The 23,435-nt window shown below is 39.3% G+C and overlaps 1 protein-coding gene across 1 annotated transcript in view; it reads right to left on the reverse strand.

Moving 5' to 3' along the window:
- Positions 1 to 23,435, reverse strand: part of LOC134217963 (uncharacterized) — a 575,616-nt gene that overhangs the window by 217,217 nt on the left and 334,964 nt on the right. Inside the window, exons 2-3 of the mRNA XM_062696816.1 lie at positions 19,409 to 19,518; positions 18,143 to 18,238 (exon numbers count right to left, since the gene is read on the reverse strand). Of these exons, the coding sequence (XP_062552800.1) occupies positions 18,143 to 18,238; positions 19,409 to 19,518 (206 nt within the window). The remainder of the gene's footprint in view (positions 1 to 18,142; positions 18,239 to 19,408; positions 19,519 to 23,435) is intronic.

The following is a 23,435-nucleotide window of genomic DNA, read 5'->3' on the forward strand; positions in this document are numbered from 1 at the left end:
CAAGGTTTGGGAAGATGAGTTTCTGCCGCAGGAGTGGATGGCCCATACAAAAAGGACGATAAGCTGGATTGTAGCAACTACCGCGCAATCACATTGTTGAACGCCGCCCACAAGGTACTCTTCCAAATTGTATGCCGTCGACTAACACCAATTTATGAGTGACCGCTCTACCACAAATCAGGTATTTTCCGTACGTCAGGTATTGCTGGAATGCCGCGAATACAACGTGCCCATACTTCACCTATTTATCGACTTCAAAGCCGCATATGATACAATCGATCGGGACCAGCTATGGCAGCTAATGCACAAAAACGGATTTCCGGATGAACTGACACGATTGATCAAGGCGACGATGGATCGAGTGATGTGCGTAGTTCGAGTTTCAGCAACAGTCTCGAGTCCCTTCAAAACGCGCAGAAGTTTTCGGAGAGGTGATGGTCTTCCGTGTCTGCTATTCAACATCGCTTTGGAAGGGGTATTACGAAGAGCAGGGATAGCTTGGCCGACGACATAGATATTATGGCACGAAACTTTGAGAAGCTGACTGAATAGGAAAGCTAAGCGGATCGTATAAGTCATCAACACGTTGAAGACCAAGTACATGATAGGGAGAGGTTCAAGAGAAGACAATGTGAGCCACTCACCACGAGTTTGCATCGGTGGTGACGAAATCGAGGTAGTAGAAGAATTTGTGTACTTGGGCTCACTGGTGACTGCCGAAAATGATACCAGCAGAGAAATTCATAGACGCATAGTGGCTGGAAATCGTACGTACTTTGGACTCCGCAAGACGCTCCGATCGAATAGAGTTCGCCGCCGTACCAAACTGACAATCTACAAAACGCTCATTAGACCGGTAGTCCTCTACGGACACGAGACCTGGACGATGCTGGTGGAGGACCAACGTGCAGATGGCGGACGATACGTGGAGGAGGTGAATGAACCACGAGTTGCATCAGCTGTTAGGAGAACCATCCATCGTTCACACCGCAAAAATTGGAAGACTGCGGTGGGCCGGACACGTAGCCAGAATGTCGGACATTAACCCGGTGAAAATGGTTCTCGACAACGATCCGACGGGCTCAAAAAGGCGAGGTGCGCAGCGGGAAAGGTGGATCAATCAGGTGGAAAATTACTTGGGGACCCTCCGTAGACTGCGTGGTTGGTGACGTGTAGCCATGGACCAAGCCGAATGGAGAAGACTTTTATATACCGCACAGGCCACTTCGGCCTTAGTCTGAATAAATAATAAATAATAATAGGTGCTCTTTCCAGCAAATTGGTCTCAAATTCCAGAAAATTCCGAACAATTTTCCATGAACATTAAAAAAAATATCCGCGCAAATTTTGAACAATTTCTTATAGAAAGACTGAAGAATTCCCTTAGGAAATTTTATTAAAACTTCTGTGGAAATTCTCAAGGATTTCCCATCAAGACCCAAAGAATTTCACTTTGAAGTCAAAGTTTTTAAGGGAGAGGGCCGTTTGGTCGAAAGCCATGAAGCCCAAAGCTGCTCGGACATGTCATTGCCGAACAAATCATTAGACCGAAACTCGTCTGATCGAAAATCATTTAGGAGATATAGCTATATGGCCAATAATGTCGTTTGGCAGAACAGGTCATTTGGCCGAAAAAGTAGTCTGGTGTAATAGGTCATCTAGCACAAAATGATGTTTTGGACGAAATGGTCGTTTGGCAAAAAGGGCCATCCGCCCGAAAATGTTGTTTGACCACAATGTTCAAAAGGCCGAAAGTGTTGTTTGGCTGAACTAGTCATATTGCCGAAAAATTCGTTTGTAGCACACGCAACATCTTCCTAAAAGTACCTTGTTTCTATTCAGTTTCATTAAGGGTATTGGAAAAACATCAAAGCACGAAAAAGTGACATCAAGATGCCAAAAACGTTAGAATTCTGGCCAATGTTTCATTAAAATTGCAAAGCAGTACGTGTTTGACATTTGGAACCAAACAACCAATAAATAATGCACTACATGTTGCAAATACGAAACAGAATCTTTAAGTTGCATATTTTTTACCATGTAATTGCAATGCGTCTTTCAAAATTTAATTGTTTGTTTAAATTAATTGAGTATGTCTTCATGTTTAATTTAGCATCGTTCAACGTTTTGACAATTCCCATTTTTTCCTGTGATGATGCAATCAAGTAACAGGAAACCCGAGTAAAAAACTTCATAATCGTATGGTTTTTATTGTGAAGTGTTTATTCGAAGTGCTGAATGATGCTGCGGTAGAGTGAAGGACTATCAATCACAAGATCCATGAATTGATTCCAGTTTTATATTTTTATTTTATTTTTTTTTCCGCTGCAGTATTTTGCAACATTATTGCAATTTTACTGCAAACAAAGGATGTTTCCGTAGGCTCCACCTCTTGCGCTTTTCAGATTGCAAGAGAGTTATATTTGATGGCACATACGCAAAGATTGTTTCTTTTCGAATAGTTGCAACACAGTGAAATGTCCAGTAGTGAAACAAGTTGTGCTGCTTAGGATGCTCATTTATCAGAAATGGCCATTTAGCCGAATGAGGTTATATTTCTGTTCATATGACGAAATGGCAAATGACATTGTTCGTATGACCACTTCGCCCGTATGTCGCTTTCAGCCAAATGACTTTTTCGGCCAAACCGTTTTCGACCTTATAACCGTTTCGCTTAAATGGAAATTGGCTAGATAACTCTTACCTTAACATGTTATTCTGTCAAGTGGCAAGTGAGTGGCAAGGATTTTAATCGAATGACTTTCTTCAATCAACGAGAAGGATCGAAAGGGCACAAACCCTCCTGGTCGACATTTTTAGCCGTGTTTACTTGTTCAACAAGTGACATATTCTGTGGAAATTCAAAAGAATATCTGAACCATTTCCCTTAAAAATTAGAAACAATTTCCCGTAAAAATTAAAAATAATCCATTACAAATACCAATTTTTATGTGGAAATTCTATAAAATTTGCTTTGAAAAAAATACTCTAGTTTCCCGTGAAAAAATCAAAGAAATCTCCGTGGAAACTTCAGAGTATTTCCCGTCAAAATCCGAAAAGCTTGGAATAATTTCCTAGGGATTTGATTTTTCTGGCGTAATTAAAAAATATTCTGAAAAATCTTTAGGTAACAAACTCAATAGAAAAAATCGACACAACGCTTCACACCACCGGTGGCTAAATGGTATTCGGCTTGACGACAAAAAAGCCGCCGACCAAAATTATTACAAATGCTGCCGCCGACGATTTGCGGATCGGCGCACATCTCTAACGGTGATAAAAACCGTCAGAACCCATGCACGAGCCAATGGGATATTTTCTAAGCTTTTATTTTACTGGAATAAAGATTATTTGAACAAAAGTTATACTTTCAGCAACATTATCCGGAATGAATTTTTTTTCAACACTCCGGATAATTTAGTCCGCCCTGTAACAAAAATCAAAAACAAATCACTCCCCAGCAAACGCGAAGTTTCGTGTGCCATTTGTTGCGAGTTGCCCTTAATTGCACCAAAAGTGACTTGTTCCAATTGCAAAACGTAATGTAAAAAGTAAGATCAGTGGAATAAAAACCAAAGGGATCATATCTCAAGGTGCGCATTGAACTATTTTCAGTAGTAGTTTAGTCGATCGATCTTCTTAAATTATATAATTAGACAAACAATAAGTAATCCAATGATTCAAAATCCGTCCGGATTTAGTTTCCGATGGATTTAGTTTCAGAAGGTGTTGATTCAATTCATTATTTTATAATGTTTTTCTTAGTTTTTGATGCGTAAATGAGGAATTCTTCCTCTTCCTCTCGTGACCCTGTGTAAGCGACGAACGTTTTATTACTGTTCGGTTCGTATTTTCTAAAGACTTTTCCATATATTAAAGTGCTTATGTATACTAGACCTCTTCATGTTTTCAAAAAGAATCAAAAAATCAACCAGTCAGCTCAAGATCACAATTCTTATGTTAAAATAAGCCTCCTGTCAAATTTTCAGCTAATTCGGATAAAACTTGTTTGAAGAAATCCTAGCGTGCAAATTTATGACGAATGTTCAGTATCTGATTTTTAAGAATTAAACGTTAAATCTCACATTGGAAATTATATTACTCAAATGTCCAGGAAAAAAAGAGGAATAATAATATAATAAATAAGCAATGATTTGTCATAAATTAAAGAATTTTGTAGAACAACGACTTTTATGGGAAACAGTGTTTTTATGCACCTAAAAGCCCGAAAATCACTTTTACATGGTCAAAACGTGAAGAGAACGAATCGCAATGTTCACAAGACATACATACAGTACATCAAAAGCTTTAGTATAGAGGTTGTTGCGATAGTTTTCGGTGTTTATATCTCTTGTTAGATTTTTTTCAAAATTAAAAATAGCCCAAAAATACTAAATCGACTTGAGCCACCTCGAAATTTTATTCGAATTAGCTGAAAATTTGACAGGAGGCTTATTTCAACATAAGAATTGTGATCCTGAGCTGACTGGTTGATTTTTTGATTCTTTTTGAAAACATGAAGAAGTCTAATGTATACGGATTTCGATGCCCCTCTTATTCTCTCTGTTTACATCCCGTTTTACAGAACATACTCGATGGGCTAGTACTGCACAATTCGAAGTTTTGTACTGCTAATCGATGAAGACGAACGAAAATATATAATGCCGTCGTTTTTGTGGATCGACAACAAAAACTTACGATTTGAGATGCGCACTGCCACCCCAGGTCATTTGGCCGACCAAGTAATTTGGCCGTACAAGTTATTCGGCCGAATATGTTATTTAGTATTAAGATCCATACAAAATTTTCAGATGCTTCATACAAAAAGTGTGATATAGGGGGAGAGGGGGTTGAAAATGCCCAATTTTTGCGTTACGTAATTAATGGATCTTCCCTTACTGTGAAAAGTGAGTAGACACCTCGCTTTTTACTTTCACAGTGTCGGTCTTTCACCGTCATTAGTCGTCTGAGTACACGCGACCGCTTACGTAAAGGCAATCAAACTCATCAAATGCTTTAGCCAAGCAAGCCTTTGGCACAGCAGAGTGCGATTGAATTCGCATTCTATACCGTCCAGCCCAGCCCGTTACTGCGGGGCATGGAGTGCGATCCTCTCGTTTAATAAACAATGTGTACTCGCTTGACTATGGATATACAATAGTAAAGCACATGTGGAGATTGGGCAAATCAAGCATCCGAAAGATATTCAATTTGCAAAAAAGAGAGCTAACCGCGGTGGAGGTTGGTACTCGGATTCTGATGGCTTTACCGCAAACGTGACCTATAAGTGGTCTTGTTGTGTAGGGGTTATCACGCCTATCCTATCTAGAGAGTAGGAGGTTGAGGGTTCGAGTCCCTCCAGGACACGTGGATTCTTTTTCGCAAATTTCATATCACTTTGTCCATTTCGAAACATATGCTGTGCATATGCACAGCCAAGATATTTAACATAAAAAAAAAAATTCTAGGTTTTTTAACCCCCCATCCCCCCATGTAAGATTTTTCCCATATACATAATTTTTTATTCATATGAAGCTTAAGAAAATGGCAGACCCCCCTCCCCCCATAAGTGCTTACGTAATTAGTGTTCAACCTCTAATGAGAAGTTAGATGTGACACATCTCATTTCTCACTTCTCACCAATCATTTCTCACTTCTTACTGTGGAAAGTGAGTAGTGCGAAGTGAGAAATGAGAAATGATCTGTGAGAAGTGAGACGTCACACTCCCCACTTCTCACTCCTCATTAGTCACTTATCACTTGAGAAATGAGGAGTGAGAAGTGAAACATCTCATTTTTCACTTCTCATTCCTTATTACTCACATATTACTTCTCACTGTGAAAAGTTGGAAGTGTACTATACACGCATTCGCGAACGATGGCTTCGGTGCAGCAAGCGTAAGCAGTTTGCATCACGGCACTCAAAGTGCGCCACATGTTCTGCTGACTACACTTTTACTCGTTGGTGGTCGTCCGTTTGGACGATGCGCAAAGGCTCATGTTTCAACCCAAATATGTTACTGCCGAAATATTGTCACCGCTGCCCCAGGCGTCTATATCTATCTTTGTTACATTTATTGATACAATGTCATAACAATCGATTTGAAAACCAAATAAAAGGGATGTAGATCCCAGCACCAGCTCAGTCTAGTTCTAACTCAAAAGCTATGTTTTTCAATGTACCCTGTACATACCGAAACATCCTCTAGCACCCTGGTCTCAAGGTACTGCTTCCTTCGAGGATAGTAGAAGTCTAGAACTACGTCTAGAATCATAGTCTCCGGATAGACTATGTTAGAAGAGCGAAACGTAAGAAGAAAGACGTCTCTCTTCGCAGAGAGAAGTGAAAAATAATGATTGAGAAGTGAAAAGTGAGACGTTAAATTAAGAGGTGTGCGCCGGTCCGAAATTAGGCGGCGGCGGCGTCGGCGTTTTCGGCGCCATGGTGAAAGCCATTTTAGCCGGCGGTGGCGTGAATCGGCGTGGCGATTTTTTTATTACGTTTCTTTAAGATTTTCTTTGCTTATTTTCGCCTGAAAAATCTGATGAACTCTTGGATGCACTTCTCTTAAAAATTCTTTAAATTTTTTGCAAAATATTCACTTGGACATTCATTTGGAAATTATTTATTGACTTTTTGGACTGAACTTTTAGATTTTTGGAACTATACTCTGATGTTTCGGGAATTCTTTGGAATTACCAACAGAAGCTCTTTGGAATTCCCAATAGAAAATTATTCGGAATTTGAGCAGGAAATTCGTCAGAATTAACATGAGAATTGCTCCAAATTCCTACAGAGCAACCCGAGTAGCACAATTCACACTGATTTTGTTGCAGCAACTCAAATGGGACCAAATTTGATTGCATATGATTAACGTTAACTCATCTACAACATGTGTGCTGCTTGGGAATGTTCGGGATATTCCGAATGTTCATGTTGAGTATTTTTCGAAATTTACAAAGAAAATTCTTAATAATTGTGGAAGATTGTGTTGTGGTGTTTTAATGTTGGCTTGCTGAGTCTAGAGTCTAATTAGGACGCCTAGTTTGGCATAGACAACGTTAAAACAGAAAATTCTTCAGAATATCCGCGGCTGAGATGTTTTCAAGGGAACTTTCTGTAATTTTCACGAGAAGTTCACTGGTATTCCAACGGAAAATTATTTCGAATTTCCTCGGAAGATTGTTCAAATTGAAGATTTCAACTAAAAACCCAGATTAATACATCTAGCGGCGATAGAGCCTTTCTCGTGAGTTATAGAAATAGTATTTTGGCCATAACTTTTGAGCCCATAGTCCGATATGGCCAATTTTCAATACGAAACAATGGGACAGGATTTTGCGTCGAATGCAACTTGCGAGCAAATCGGTTAAGGATAAGTGCCTAGAAAATGAGTGAGAAATTTTGCGCACACACATACACACACACAGACATCACCTCAATCCGTCGAGCTGAGTCGATCGGTATTAAACACTATGGGTCTCCGGGCCTCCTATAGAAAGTTCGTTTTTGGAGCGAACATATAGCCTTTACGTATACTTCGTATACGAGAAAGGCAAAACCCTTTGGATTTCAACGGAAAATCGCTAGGATTTTCAAAGGAATTTCTTTGGATTCCTACGAGAAGTTCTTGATATAGTAGACGTTCGATAATTGAGAGTAATTCAATTGCAATTCGATTACACTTCTACTGCCTTTGTCGTCGACTGACAACCGTTTGACGTCTAGAAAACGTTGCAGTTATCGAACGGTATTCGCTAACTGAAGCGTGAACATGTTGCAATTATCTAACGACTAGTGTATTGTATATAAGAAATTCTTCGAAATTGCATTGGCTGAAAACAAAATACGGCCGAACTTCTAATTTGGCCGAAAAATTCGTTTTCCCTGACAGGTCGTTTGACCGAATGGGCCATTAGCTCGAAAATGCCGTTTGACCATAATGATCGTTTGACAGAATGGGTCAAGTGGCCGAGAATGTCGTTTGCCCAACGGGTCTTACGGCCAAATATCAATTACTGAACGGATAATATGGTGAAAATATGCACCAGCTAGGCCAAATGACATTTACGGCGAGATAGGCTTTTTGTTAAATTGAACGAAATTTCGTAACCTCTCTACATTTTAAGTCGATGTCCGAAAATGTAGTTTGGCCGTAAGCGTCATTAGGCCGAACTGGTTATATGGCCGAAAAAGTCGTTTTCCCTAACAGATCGTTTGGCCTAATGGGTCATCAGCTCGAGAATGCCGTTTAGCCGAAAAGGTCGTTCGACAGAATTGGCCAATTGGTCGAAAATGTCGTTTGGCCCAACGGGTCATACGGCCAAATGCTTTCGCATATTCGAAACTGTTGTCAGGTCGAAAATGGTTTGTCCGAATATGTAGTTTTGCCAAAGCGAAATACAGCCAAAAGTGACGTTCGGCCGAACTGGTAATTAGGCCGTTAAAAATCGTTAGACCGAATAGGTCATTTGACAGAAAATGCCGTTTAGTAGGAATGGCCATTTGGCAAAAAAGAACGATTTGGCACGAAAATGTCCTTTCTGCAAAACAACCCTTTTGGCCAAACGGCATTTTCTGTCAAATGATCTAATCGGCTAAACGACTTTTTGGCCAAATGATCAATTCAGCCGAACGACACTTTTCGCAGAAAATGCCATTTGGCTGAAATGGTTGTTTTTCAGAAAGGACATTTTTGGGCCAAATGGCTCTTTCAACCAAATGACTGCCAAAAGACATTTTGCACGGCTTGCAAATACCTTCAAGATCTCCGATACGGCTGATGATGAATGTGAATGAAAGCTGATAAACCGAAAACAACGATCGAAGCTACTACCTTCAAAGATGAAGTTTCGCCCGGACACTCCAATTGATCTTGTTAGATGAGAACACGTATTGGAGATAGGGATACTCCCTATGGACCTTACAACGTTTTCCTGGCACAGCAAGATATCTCAAATGCTGAATCAACCCCTCCCCTTGGAATATAACGGACTGGTCAACATTTTGGAACTGACCTCGAAAATTCAAATCATAGTCGAACAAACGTTCGAGGGAAGATCCGATGACGTATTTCAGGAGGACTTGGTGATGGTATACATGCACGGAAAGGGTACTGTGTTTCCGGAAGTAAGGTCAGAAATATTTTTCCTAGTTTTTTTATACTATCTTTTAGTAATTTTTACTGATGTGCTAACTACTATACATACTTATGCTACACATATGTATATATTTAATAACGAGGGCTTCGAATAACGGCTGACACTAAAAATATTGATTCGTCCTTAAGAAAGGCATAGACCACGATTGATTCATCTTGCCTTATCTCAACTCAGATTGATTTTTTTTCCTGTTCTCACTCGATTTTAATATTTTTTTATAGAAAATTGTAATGAATTTCCATGAACAATTGTGAGGAATTTTCACGAGAAATTCGAAGAAATTTTTGTAAATAATTTTCAATTCAAACTGTTGGAAAGTCCCATGAGAAATTATTAGAAATTTCCTTTGGAAGTTGAAAGTACTTTCGACATGAAATTGTAAGCAATTTCCATGAAAAGCTATAAAAACTGTAAGGAATTAAAATGGAAAATTGTAAGGGACTTCCAAGGGAGTCCTGGACTTCCTGTAAGGAAACTGCAAGAATTTTCTTGGGAAAATTGTGTGCAATTTACATGACAAATTGTAAATATGAATTTCCATGAGAAATTCGTAGGATTCGGAAGATATTCCAGAGGAATTCTCTAAATAGATTCTGGAAGAATTCCTGAAGGAACTTCCGAAGAAATTATCGGTGGAGTTGTTGGACAAACTTTCGGATAAGCAATAAACAATATCCAGCTTTTTTACGCCAGCCATAAATCAACTATGGCAATTCAAATTTGACACATGCTGTGTACAGATTTTATAGGGCAGTCATAGTAGCCTTAGAGGCTTGCTAAAAAAGTAATACGTCAAAAAATGTTGTATTGTTTTGAAATTCAAACCGATTCAGTATAACCGTTTTTATTTTCGTTCAGATGTGTTGACAAATATTCCTAATATGTTTCTATTTTTAGGTGGTTAATAATTCGAAGTTTTTTCTGCAGCTAAGCAATGAATATTTGCTTTAACGAAGCCTATCCCCAGAATACGAATTATATTCGGAGAGGGAACCAACACTATGAAGAATGATTGTAGGCCTGAACTCAGAAATAACAGATATGACCGAAATAAAGCATAGATATTCAAAGTGACGCAAGCTTGGGGTCGTACACATTGTTCTGGTTAAGCATAATATATCAGTAAATCTTCTCACACAAAATTCCCGCTCACAGCTTTTCAATCGCTCCAGTACTTTATGCCGTATTATCAGTTGAAGGCCGTTCAGCTCGTATATTTTTATATTTCCTCTGTTGAATAACGTTTGCAATTTCTTCAAATTCTGAACACTTGCTGATTCTCGACAGGTTCTAAAAATCCCGTTCAAATTACACGGTACAATTGAGAAAAACTCAAACATAGGATCCGGCGTACTAAATTTTAACAAACTCGTACCAGATTCGTCCCCAAATATTTTATTTTTGGTGTGAAGCTGAGACTTAACTGAATTTATTACCAGGGCGCAGATAGTCCTGAAGATGCTTGCAAAAACATTATGAACCGATTATGATGTATAAAGATAATAATTTGTCCACATACAAACATTTTGGAAAACCTTTAACGTGGTTATTATATGCCCTCAACGAATTTCGGTTGAAGGTGCAATACGTCGTTCACATCGATATTCGGCATTACAGGGAAGTGTAGCTCGAGGTGTTGCTGGTATGAGCAAAAACAGACTCCTCGCCCAAAATAAATCCTAAAATTTTAAACTGCATAGTAAAACGCGTCGCTTCATGATTCCTGACACAAGATAGTGGCAGAAACAGATGCAAAGTCCGATTACATATATGTTCATGCTCAGTATTCAATTTACATATAAGAGGAATTAAAAATGATTCATCTGGATGATGATGATGATGATGATATTACCATCTATTGTAGCAAGGCACCTGCCGATAGCTCTGGTCATATCTGACAAACTATTTGATCCTGTTTATATTATTGAATGCATTTCATCAAAATCCTGTATGAAGAGCCAACAGTGTGTAGGGTGGTTCTATAAGCGAAGACACTTATGCAAAAACCACGGGATGAGTAGAGAATCTCCTTCCAGAAGAAAGTTCGTACAATCAATAATACAATTAAGCCCTCGTTCCCCAGATTGACCCAATAGATGGGGAGAAGAGCCCGCCCTTTATCCACGAAATGTTAACAATAGGAAGTTGGCAATTCCACTCTTCCTATCCAAATCGCTTCAATCGGGTGCCCTGATGGTTTATTTTTAATATATTCTCATATAGTTTCAATATACGTTGATAATAAATACAATGGAATTCTCTCACCAAGTTTCAAATCGTTTGTCCTGGATGGGCGATCCATTTGTAAACACCAGTTCGTTTTGCAATTAACTGTCTTCAGAAATGGGAAAATGAATTGTCCGTCGATGATCATCTTTGATAAAATCATCTTTGATAAAATCAGGAAATAGGTTTTGTTTCAATTGAAATGAGATTCTTGAATTCTGAAAAGATGAGGTAAGAAGACGAAAGACAGTATCGAACATAATAACATGAGTATGCTGATTAAAATTAATATGCACCCATTTTTTCATCATTACTTTAAAAATATTTTAATTAGCAGATAATCTATAAAACTGTAGTGGACCGGTTTTATAACCAGAAATGGACAATTAGTATTTAATGATTATTCTCTATACCATATACTATTATCAAAGTCTATCAGAATACCAAATAGAAAAATAACATATAAAATACTTTTGTCTTTACGCAGGAAAAGGTATATAGTATGAAATTTTTTGCATGTATTTATTTATCATTTTTCTTTCGTATTAAAGGTTTTCAAACTAAAATTTCTGATCTCCATTTTCCACATTATACCATCGGGAAGGCGTCTAAATTTATTTGAATGAATTTCGATGAAAGTGGATATTTTGGTAACACTTAAAAACTTAATGATTCCTCAAGAGGCAAAGATGTGAACCATAAAATATAGTTTCTCGGCGAATTAACACAAAATTTAATAAGTATATTGTTAATGATCAAAATAATGTAATTATGTATGTTCAATCACAATCTGTTTGCCATAGATGTTGAATGTTTCATAGAGCAGTATGCAGCCACTGTTTAATTTTGTGTTATATGCACAATGCACATCACTTGGGCGCGTATAAATTTCAAATTTCAATGCTTCGCACACGACGTTTTGAAAAATTATTTTGAGTCTTATTTCATATTTGATAAATTTTAAAAATATATACATTGGCGTTTTTTTTTATCTTAAAATTAAACGAAAAAGCACCCAAAGATTAAATTAGAAAAGAACAACATGTGCAGCTAGTACACGAGTATCATGAACAATAAAAATGATAAAAAAAACTGATAAATACGACTACACTTAATGACATATAGTTTTTAGGAACAAAAGGTGTTGCCTTGGGAGTGTTGCATAAACAGGTCTTCTCCCTATGGACATTTCATCCATTTTTAAAATTTCACGCCCTACTTCGTGCAAATAAATTGAAGACCCGACTGAACTACATATAAAAGTCCTCTGAAACGAACAGTCTCAGGAGGGTGATGCTGATCTCACTATTGTATATGTGATTTGGAAACAGTTGAAGTTAGGAAATATACAAAAAAAAACTGTAAATAGGTAAATTAGATTGGTCTCACCAGATATGCATTTGGTCCTTCAATGATGTCCTTATCTCGTTTTTTTTGTGTGGATTTTCAACACGGATCGTCATCATCAAGCGCTGCAATAGTTTCCTCCTCTTGGTTGAATAATTTGTCCTTCTTCGGAACAAATAATGATTCGACATCCACACTCTTATTGAAATATGCTTCATTCGATTTTCCTCGCTTAGATAAAGTCTTGAGATGTTCAGAAAGATGTATTTTGCAGCTTGGCATATGTGCGCCCCGTGGAAGAAGTACTGATCCATTTTAGAAGCTTCGGTCCCTCACTTTTTAACAGTTTATTAGAGGATGTGTTGATCGACTTCGGACGTCTAGCTACACTTTATCTACTGCTTTATTTTCGAACATTGAGCACTTGTTCTCGGCACCAACGTAAAAATATCGGTCTTAACACATTTCAACGGTTTTGCAACAGAAAAACGTTGCTGTTACGAAAAACATCAATTAAAAAAAAAAAAAAAAAAAATGATTCATCTGGAATGAAGGAAATTATTAAAATGCCTATACCCAAAATATTAAATCTAATCTCCTGTTTTGCATTTCCATCTAAAATATGAAAAAGTATTGAATACAAAATAAAATACCTTGAAGAAATAATAAATCGATAGGTAATTGGATGTCAAAACAATCCGAAAATTTTGACGTGTCAATTGTTCAGCCAGTCTCCTCAGGTTGCTAGGATTGCAAATACCATAAAATCTGTACACGGCATATGTCAAAATCAACTATGGTAATTATACCAACAATCAATATGAAACTGGTGATTTTTCGTGGTTCCTGTTTCGCATACTATGAACAATCCTCGGTACCCAGAAATGTCATCGCAGTATGCAGTATGTAATCTATGGGTGGCCCTTTAGAACAAGATTTAGCACTGCTGTCATAGCAACACTTCGTTGAGTTGTTTTGCAGCAAATAGAAACAATTTACGAAAATCTGTTTTTGGCTGTTTTTTAAGCAAATGATTTGAACATTCGTTTGGGCTTATAAATACTAATTCTGTTTGTTTTTTTCAGCTGAATGAAGACTGAGTGTGTAGCGTAGCAGAGGAAACCTGTGAACATTTATTTTTATACACTACGGCTATAGGATCCCTGCTAGGAACTTGACTGATATTGTCAGCTTGTGGTTTATATACCTTCGTATGGTCACATATTGAATCCTAGGGACACCGGGAGTTCTTGCGCAGTCCTGGATGGGAAACCGCATGTACTCCAATCTGCTGGTCTGAATAGGCAGCTTCCGGGATGGGCACGAGAGGCCTCTTTTCTCAAGGGGTCTTAGGGTAAAATTCCAATAAAAACAAGTATTGGCACTTAACCTTCATAATTTATTTCATGACCGTCCGGCGGTAATGATAGACTGCACGATGATTTATTTCGTCGACATCTATAAAAGTATATTATTATATCTATGATTATACGTTGCGTTGAGTTTTGTACCAACGGTCGAAATGTGCAGTGAGACGCCAGTAAAAAGTACTTTGGCTTTCCTTTTCCCGGAGAATGCCGCTCAACCATCTCTGGCGGATATGGCCCGCTTTATCAAAGCGTTTAAAGGTGATCATTCGAAAATGGAAACAGCGTATAAAATTTCAGACGAGAAGTCAGTATTTTTACGCTTCAAGACCGAAGCCGCTATGCAGTTTTCTTTGGAGAACAATCAGGAGTTGCTCCCATTCTTGTATGCAAACGGCAAACAAGTCATGGTCCGCATGTCAGTAGCGGGAAAATGTTCTCGTTATGTGAGAATCTACGATCTCCCACCGGAGATTTCTGACGAGGAACTATCTTCGGTGTTATCCAAGTTTGGAAAAGTCAAGCGAACCATACGTGAACGATTTCCACCTGAATTTCAACTGGATATGTTCACTGGAGTACGTGGAATCTACATGGATATCGAGGAGGATATTCCAGAAATATTATATTTCAACCATCGTAAAGGGAGGATCCACTACGATGGAATAAAGACAAAATGTTTCACATGTAAGTCGGATAGTCACCTGAAAAAGGCTTGTCCGTTGAAAAAAGAACGACGAAATACGAACAAAGCGGAACAGAAGACTGTAGCGAAGCAAGCGATCGATGTGCTGGGCGAAAACAAAAAAACAACAGCTCCCGGTGCTGATGATTCTGGTGGTGGTACTTTTGCACAGAAAGCCGAAAAAACGAAGTTGAAGCAACATCATCCATGTGATGTCGCTATAAAGAAGAGTGTAGCAAGTCCATCTACAAGCGAAAGAGCTGGCAACCTACTATCGGATTCACTCATCGTGAAGAGACGTTTTAGAATCCCGACGTATGAATGGATTGCAGATGAAAACGAAAGAAAACAGATCATTGAAGATGACAAGGCGAGGATAGCAGCAGCGTATTGTATTGCAGTTGAACAGATTGAAATTTTTCATGATTAGTTTGAATCAAGTTTGTATTAGATAATAAGATTATTTTTTGTAAACGAATACAAAAATTTGGTGATGGCTCCGCAAAGTGTTACACACGACTGAGCCTAGAAAATAAACAAATTATTGAAAAAAAAATAATTATACGTTGCCATAATAAAAAGCTGGATACTTCCGGAACAACTGCTAGAGGACCTTCCGGAGAAATTCTTGGAGAAACATCGGGAGAAAATTCCTATAGGCATTCCGAAAGAATTTCCGTAGAAACATGCGGAGGAATTGCTGGAGGAACTTCCGGAGGAGCTTTTGCAAGAGCTTCCGGAGAAAGTCCCAAAGAAACTTCCGGAGGACTTCAAAGAGGAACTTCCGGAAGAATTGCAAGGGGAACTTTCCAAGAAATGGTGGAATTTCGAAGGAACCCCTGTAGTCACTTTTGCGGGAATTCTCGTAGTAACTTTCGGGAGAATCTTTGGAGGAATTACTGGCAAAGCTTTTGGACAAATTTCTGGAGGAACTTCCGGAAGAATTTTCAGAGGAATTGCTTGGAGAACTTCCGGAATAATTCCTGGAGGAACCATCAAAAAAAATTCTGAAGGAATTTCCATAAGACTTTTTAGAGAACCTTGTGGTGAAGTTTTTGAAAGCACTTCCGGATGATTTCCTGTAGGACCTTATGGAACAATTTCTGGGAAAACTTCTAATGTAATTGCTGGAGGAACTTCTTGGAGGAACTTCAGGAGGAATTCCTTAAGGAACTTCTACAGAAATTCTTGGAACAATTTTCAGAGAACTTCTGAATGGATTCCTGGCTCAGAAAATGATTCAAAACTTCCCAACAATTACCAAACTAATATATTTTTGATTTAGTCTTCAAGATTATAGAGAATGATTATGGTTGGATCAAAAAGGTCAGGCACAAACGATGGATTGGAAAGTTTCAAATATGCTGAGTCCGTTCCATACTTAAAAATCTATATATAAAAACTGATTTCACTAAATACGGTCTGAGTTCAACGATGTATATTTATGATGTATCATGAATATAAATCTTGATCCCGGAAGTATAAATATATTGCATATATCCATTTGATATCTGAATGTATTTATGCGGGGCTTACTATTAGTGATAGTGACCTCGAAGTGGACATGAAATAAAAGGCACTCCGAAATGGGTCACTGGAGCTGCAATAGAGCTAGCACTTTCTATCTCCCGGATTAAATCTGACTGTTTTAACAGACAGCTTTCTTCCATAACATCACTGCCAGACAGTGGGGGTTAGTTTGTACACACACACAAATGGCTCTTTCTGCCAAATGACCATTCTAACCGAATTGCATTTTTGCTCAATTGATATATCTGGTCAAACCACTTTTACGGCCGAACGGCATTTTCAGTCAAAGAACCTATTAGCGCAAACTATTTTTTCGGTCAAATTACCAGTTCAGCCGAATGTTCCTTTTGGCTGTTTGTTGCTATCGGTAAAATAACATTTACGGACAAATCATTGTCGATTTGATAACAGCTTCGGATAAACGTTCAGTTCGGCTCGGCTATATGGAATTTGGTTAGATGACATTTTGGTTTCAAGGCCAGTATCGACTTAAAAAGTAAAGGTTACGGAATTTTGTTTAATGTTCATTTATCAAAAAAAGGCCATTTCGCCAAACGAGTGACCAGTTTTGACCATATGATTCGTTCAGTAATTGACATTTGGCCGTATGCCAAATGACATTTTCGGCCAAATGGCCAAACGGAATTTCTGGGCTAATGACTTCTTCGGCCAAAGGATCGATTCGGCCAGACGACATGTTAGGGCAAATGGCTTTTTCGGCCAAATTACCCAAGAATTTCTTATGGACAATACAAAGAATTTCCTGTAAGAAATCCAAAGAAATGCCTTAAAAACTCAAAGTATTTTTCCGTTAAAAGCCAAAGATTTGTTTTGTTGAAATCTACATTTTGAACAATCTTCCACTGAAAGGCTGAAACTTTGAAGAGTTTTCCGTGGAAATTCCGGAGAATTTTCAGTTTTAACGTTGGCTCTAGTCCAGTCGTTTTAATTAATCTAGAAAGAGAAAGTCAACGTTGAAGCACTCCTTGCTACCAGTCACAAGCTCCTTCAATTATGAGAGATTTATTGATTTATTGATTCAGAATGAGATTGTGTGGTAAAGCAAAATAGAAATACTTGTATATCTATAATCTTAAATATAACCTTCATGGTTTTGTACAGCGGCGCAGTATAGATTAAAATTTGTATCAAAATTCCGCAGAACTCTATTTTATTTCGTTGGAACCTTGTTCATTGTGACGAACTTTTCGTATTTAACGATAAGAAATCCAATGAAAAAAAAAAAATTTGGAAAGCCTAAATTCCAAAATTTGTTTCAAATCACCTGAAATAAATTTTGTCGGAAAAACCGCATATGCTCAGTAATATATGGAGACGCATGGTACGTAATAATACGCTTCTACGACTTGTTGGTCATAATTGGATACATATTTGAATACACTATTTTTTTTCATGTGGATCTAATAATAAACAATATAGAAATTTTTCTGAATATCCAAAAAGCATTGTACTAGAGCACGCCATTGAGGCTCTTCCAAACAATCTTACCGTGAAACCTAGAGTCAGGTCACGGTCATGGAAATCCTAAATCAAAGCAAAAACTTTAAAAACCAATTTCAAGGCCATCTGTGATTTTCAAGAGCTACCCAGCAGAGCATGACAACGACGACGACGACGAGTGCAAGTGCACTAATCACGTCATCAATTGCCTCATTCGAATGCAGAAAGGATAACCAGCGCGAACCGAGAGTCGTGTTCCCGTGCACGAAGCCCAACCCACTTATGGCTAAAAATAAACAACAAGCACCCACTCAGTGTGCATCGCTCCCGATGCCGGTGGGGAAACTCCGGAAGCCATACTCACATCTATCTCGGCGCCCGCGATCGAAAAGTTCCGGTACGGTGGACTCCGGCCCTTGATGTACTCGAATATTTTATTGCCACTTTTCAGGAACGTTACCTTCGTGCAGGACGCGGGTCAGGCGGTGTTTCGTCGTTCGTTGTTATTGTTGTTGAACCCGAAAACGGTTGGTCCGAAATCGTCGAACGTGAACGTGAGGGTGTGCACCGGGAAATGAATGAAAAAAAAACGAAACAAAAGGCAGAAAGAGAAAGTTTGATTTTATTACTCGCTGCTTCAAAGGATGGCGATTTCGACGAACTGTGGGAAGTCAAATATAAATGTGCCATAAAATGGCAGAAGTTTCTAACTGACAGTACTTTCGACTAACAGAAAGAAGAAAAAAACCCTGATTAATCCACCTAGCGGTGATGATGCCTTTCTCGTGCATTATAAAAATAGTATTTTGGCCATTACTTTTGAGCCCATAGTCCGATCTGGCCAATTTTCAATAGGAAACGATGGGAGAGTATTCTGCGTCGAGTGAAACATGTTGCGAGTAAATCGGTTAAGGATAAGTGCCTGAAAAATGAGTGACATTTTTTTACTCATTTTTTTAATAAAAAAAGTGGTATTTTGGCCATAACTTCCGAGCCCATAGTCCGATCAGACCAATTTTCAATAGGAAACAATGGTAGACTATCCTGCGTCGAATGCAACTTGTTGCGAGTAAATCGGTTAAGGATAAGTACCTGAAAAATGAGTGACATTTTTTTTGGGTGGGTGCGCACAGACACACACACACATACACACACACACACACACACATACACACAGACATCACCTCAATTCGTCGAGCTGAGTCGATCGGTATATAACACTATGGGTCTCCGGGCCTTCTATAAAAAGTTTGTTTTTGGAGCGATCATATAGCCTTTACCGTATACTTAGTATACGAGAAAGGCAAAAATGAAGTGCAGTAAAGTAATAGTATAGAATAAATATAGAATAATCTAAAAGAATAAAAATAATGAAAATTTTAATGAAAGTGACAAAAATTTATACTTTGGAAATTTCCTAAATCAAGATAAAAATTTGTTTTTTAAAATTTTCTTCTTTGATGATTTTCAACTTTCGAATTTTGACCTTTTTTTTTAGTTTTTTGTTTTCACTACGAATGTTTCCAATTTCAAGTAACATAATTTCCCACGCTTTTGCTAAATTGCCAACATTATTTAGAAAGTGTATCATGGGACGCACGTTGGGCTGTAACTTTTTTCATGACCGTACCTTGTAGAGGATGTCGGGAGCGGCGTCATTCTCGCAGTACAGTGCCACTTCTCTGCCTCGTTCGACGTATTTTTTCACCGACAGCTGCACGTTCACCACTGATTGTCCGTCTGTTTGGGGGGAGAAGAGAGAAAAAAGAACCAAATGTTATTGATTGATTTCAAGCTGGAAACGATTCGATTTCGTTGAAATGAAACATTTGGCTGAACGACCTACGTTCAAATAAATAATCAACGTCAACACAGTTCAGTCGAACACCAGAGCTGCACATCGAGGGTGTGCGATGTTTTGGACCAAGTTGAATCAGGTTGCAAATATTACATTCTATCAGAATCAGTAATCAAATTTTGGTTTTTACAAAAAACATGTGAACTGGGATAATTACAGCAGGAAAAGCATGATTCATCATCTATCTTTTTTTTTGCTGATTGATCTATCGAGGTTTTCAGCTCTTCTGCATTTGATCTTTTCGACGACTTGTGATTTGGTCAGATGACATTATTATTTTTACTTACGCCCAGATGACCAGAGTACGATTATTTAGGCAGTGTTCATAACATTACAAAAATATTAAATATCACATACCCTTACCAACCAACCTGATGGAATCGATCCGTAACTCTTGATGCGGTTCAGTGATTGCATTCCACCCAAGACGAGTCGCAGTAACGGCACATGGGGAGAAAGATGTCAGACCAGTAGCAACAACAAAATTACACGATGAGTCAATCATAACATCATCAATCATTTTGTCATCACCGGCAAGTCATCGAATCGATTCAGATTCTGTTTTTTTTCTTCCCCGCATTTGCATGAAACCCCTCATCAATTTGCTATTTTTGCCTTCTGCACGCACGCATGTCGCACACACGTTCTTCCAAGCGAGTATCAAAAATTTAATTTTAATGATCTCCTAATTCTATACTTCCTCGAAAGCGGGAGGCTTTCTTCCATTTTATCCGTCGCATTTTCTTCTAAAGGCACGTCCTTTTCCGGGAACGGTTTCCCGGTTTTCCTTCCGCGTAATGACGACTGACGCAGAAATTGGATTTCCAACGAGTGCCCTAATGCGGCCGAGCTCACCGTTTGATTAGAAGTGACACCTTGGCCGGCCGCACGTGAGCCATTTGGAAGCTAGGCATTTACCAATAAAATTCCGACGAGAAAGCATGCCGCTGATTGGAGGATAAAAACAAACCATGTTAATCTAGTTGGCACTGATCGCTATTAGCGTTTCGCCAATTCCGAAAGTGACAGGACAATAAATCTAATGACGTTAGTTCAATGAAAATGCAGAGGAAGCCGGACAATGGATGTTGAGCAGGTGGGTTGTTGAGGGTAACAAGTTTCGATGCAGTCAATTGCGAATGACAACCAGTCCCCTTCCGTACCGGTGAAATTGATTGATTTGATTGTGGTAAACTTTTGCGGCCGTTTTTCTAAACTTATTTATTCATAGATAAATCAGCTCTTGCAATTAAATATTCGTCGTCATCTACCACGTTCTTCCTTAATCTTAAAAAGGGACGTATGCGCCATTTTTTTAATGTTAACGAGTAGGAGTACTCTAGCTCTTTAACCGAAATATGAAAACAAAAACTCTATGTTCTATTTTAGTATGTGTCTTTTTGCCTTTCTCGTACACCAAGGAATAACGAGAGGGCAATATTTAATTACTTATTGGATCGTCTTCGATGGTATCGTACAGACTGAAATTAAACTACATTCTTAATCCTAGTTTTGAAACAATGCTTAGAAATTTTGAAATCAAACATATCACACACAACGTTGAAATTTCTCAAACAGGAACTTAAGATCACTCCTCACGGAATCCATGTTTCAAAGAGCTCGCGTTTTCGGGGGCACACCATTCGATACGGAAGCAACGCACAACTGTCATTTTTATTATTTCACGCATGCTGCGACGTAGCATAGCTAAATCAACAAAAATGACAGTTGTTCGCCGCCTCCGTATCGAGTGGTGTGCCCCCGAAAATGCGAGCACTTTGAAACTTGGATTCCGTGAGGAGTGACCTTAAAGGGCTGTTATACCCATAATTTGTCAAGTGCATTGGGACAGCGATGAGTGAGGCGTGCCGTAACCTACGACTAGGAGCGATGAGATGGGTCTCCGAGAGAAAATCCGAGCAATCTATGTATCCTTCGAGGATGTCGTGGACCAATAATCTTTTTAGTTTCAACCGTCTTCATGACAAAAGTTCAAGATCCACCAGCTGACAGTGAGCAGGATAGTCTGGTAAATTTGCAGGATCATTCCACTGTAAGTGACGAAGTGCAAAACGGATGAATGATTTTTGAATACGTTCAATACGAATGACTTGCGAAGTGTGGTAAGGATCCCAAACAGGGGCAGCATACTCAAGAATGCTACGCACGAGGGCGCAGTACAGTGACTTCAATGCATATATGTCCGTAAACTGCGATGCATTACGGCGAATGAATCCGAGAACTGCCCAAGCTTTAGCAGTAATTATACAAATTTGCTCAATGAAACGCAGTCTAGAATCCATTACGACTCCCAAGTCTCGGATTGAAGCGACACGGTCCAGTTTCATTCCATCGGTAGTATAGCCGAAGGTAGTTGAAGAAAGGCATCGGCAGAAAGTGATCACCTTGCTCTTCTTGATGTCAACGCACATCCCATTTTCATCGCACCAACGGAGAAGTTCATCAATGTCCGTTTGCAGAGCAACGCAGTCTAAATGATTTGATCACAAGATTTTGAGATAGTCGGCAAACAGTAGTTTTGCAGATGAGATTTAAGGGCCCTAGCACACTGCCTTACGGAACACCCGAAGGAATGTCGAAGGCCTCGGATCGGGAAAAGATTGTTTTAACGTAAGGATAAAGTCCAGTCCGCTACCCAGTCTGGAAAGCCCATGTGTTACAACTTATTGACGGCATGATGATGTGGTATGCAGTCGGACGCTTTCAAAAAGTCGAAGTAAATCGAATCCACCTGATTTCGCCGTTCGATTTCACGGAACAGCACGTTAGAGTAACATAACAGGTTGGTCGTAGTAGAGCGACGTGGAACGAAACCATGCTTATTTATTTATCATCAGACTAAGGCCAGAGTGGCCTGTGCTGCACATAAAAGACTTCTCCATTCAGCTCGGTTCATGGCTGCACTTCGCCAACCACGCAGTCTGCGGAGGGTCCGCAAGTCGTCCTCCACCTGATCGATCCACCTTGCCCGCTGTGCACCTCGCCTTCTTGTTCCCGTCGGATCGTTGTCGAGAACCATTTTCACCGGATTGCTGTCCGACATTCTGGATACGTGCCTGGACCACCACAGTCTTTTGATTTTCGCGGTGTGAACGATGGATGGTACTCCCAACAGCTGATGCAACTCATGGTTCATTCGGCTACTCTACGTACCGTCCGCAATCTGCACCCCACCATTGCTGGTACGTAACACTTTCCTTTCGAAAACTCCCAGTGCGCGTTGGTCCTCCATGAGCATCGTCCAGGTCTCGTGTCCGTAGAGAACTACCGGTCTTATAAGCGTTTTGTAGATAGTCAGTTTGGTACGGCGGCGAACTCTATTCGATCGGAGCGTCTTGCGGAATCCAAAGTACGTATGATTTCCAGCCACTATGCGTTACCGAATTTCTCTGCTGGTATCGTTATCGGCGGTCACCAGTGAGCCCAAGTACACGAATTCTTCAACCACCTCGATTTCGTCACCACCGATAGAAACTCGTGGTGGGTGGCTCACATTGACCTCTCTTGAGCCTCTTCCTATCATGTACTTCGTCTTCGACGTGTTGATGACTAGTCCAATCCGTTTAGCTTCGCTTTTCAGTCTGATGTAGGCTTCCTCCATCCTCTCAAAGTTACGTGCCATGATATTAATGTCGTCGGCGAAACCAAATAACTGGACGGACTTCGTGAAAATCGTACCACTCGTGTCAATCCCTGCCCTTCGTATTACTCCCTCCAAAGCGATGTTGAATAGCAGACACGAAAGACCATTACCTTGCCGTAACCCTCTACGGGTTTC

The sequence above is a fragment of the Armigeres subalbatus genome, chromosome 1 (assembly GCF_024139115.2).
Source record: "Armigeres subalbatus isolate Guangzhou_Male chromosome 1, GZ_Asu_2, whole genome shotgun sequence".
Classification (NCBI taxonomy): domain Eukaryota; kingdom Metazoa; phylum Arthropoda; class Insecta; order Diptera; family Culicidae; genus Armigeres; species Armigeres subalbatus.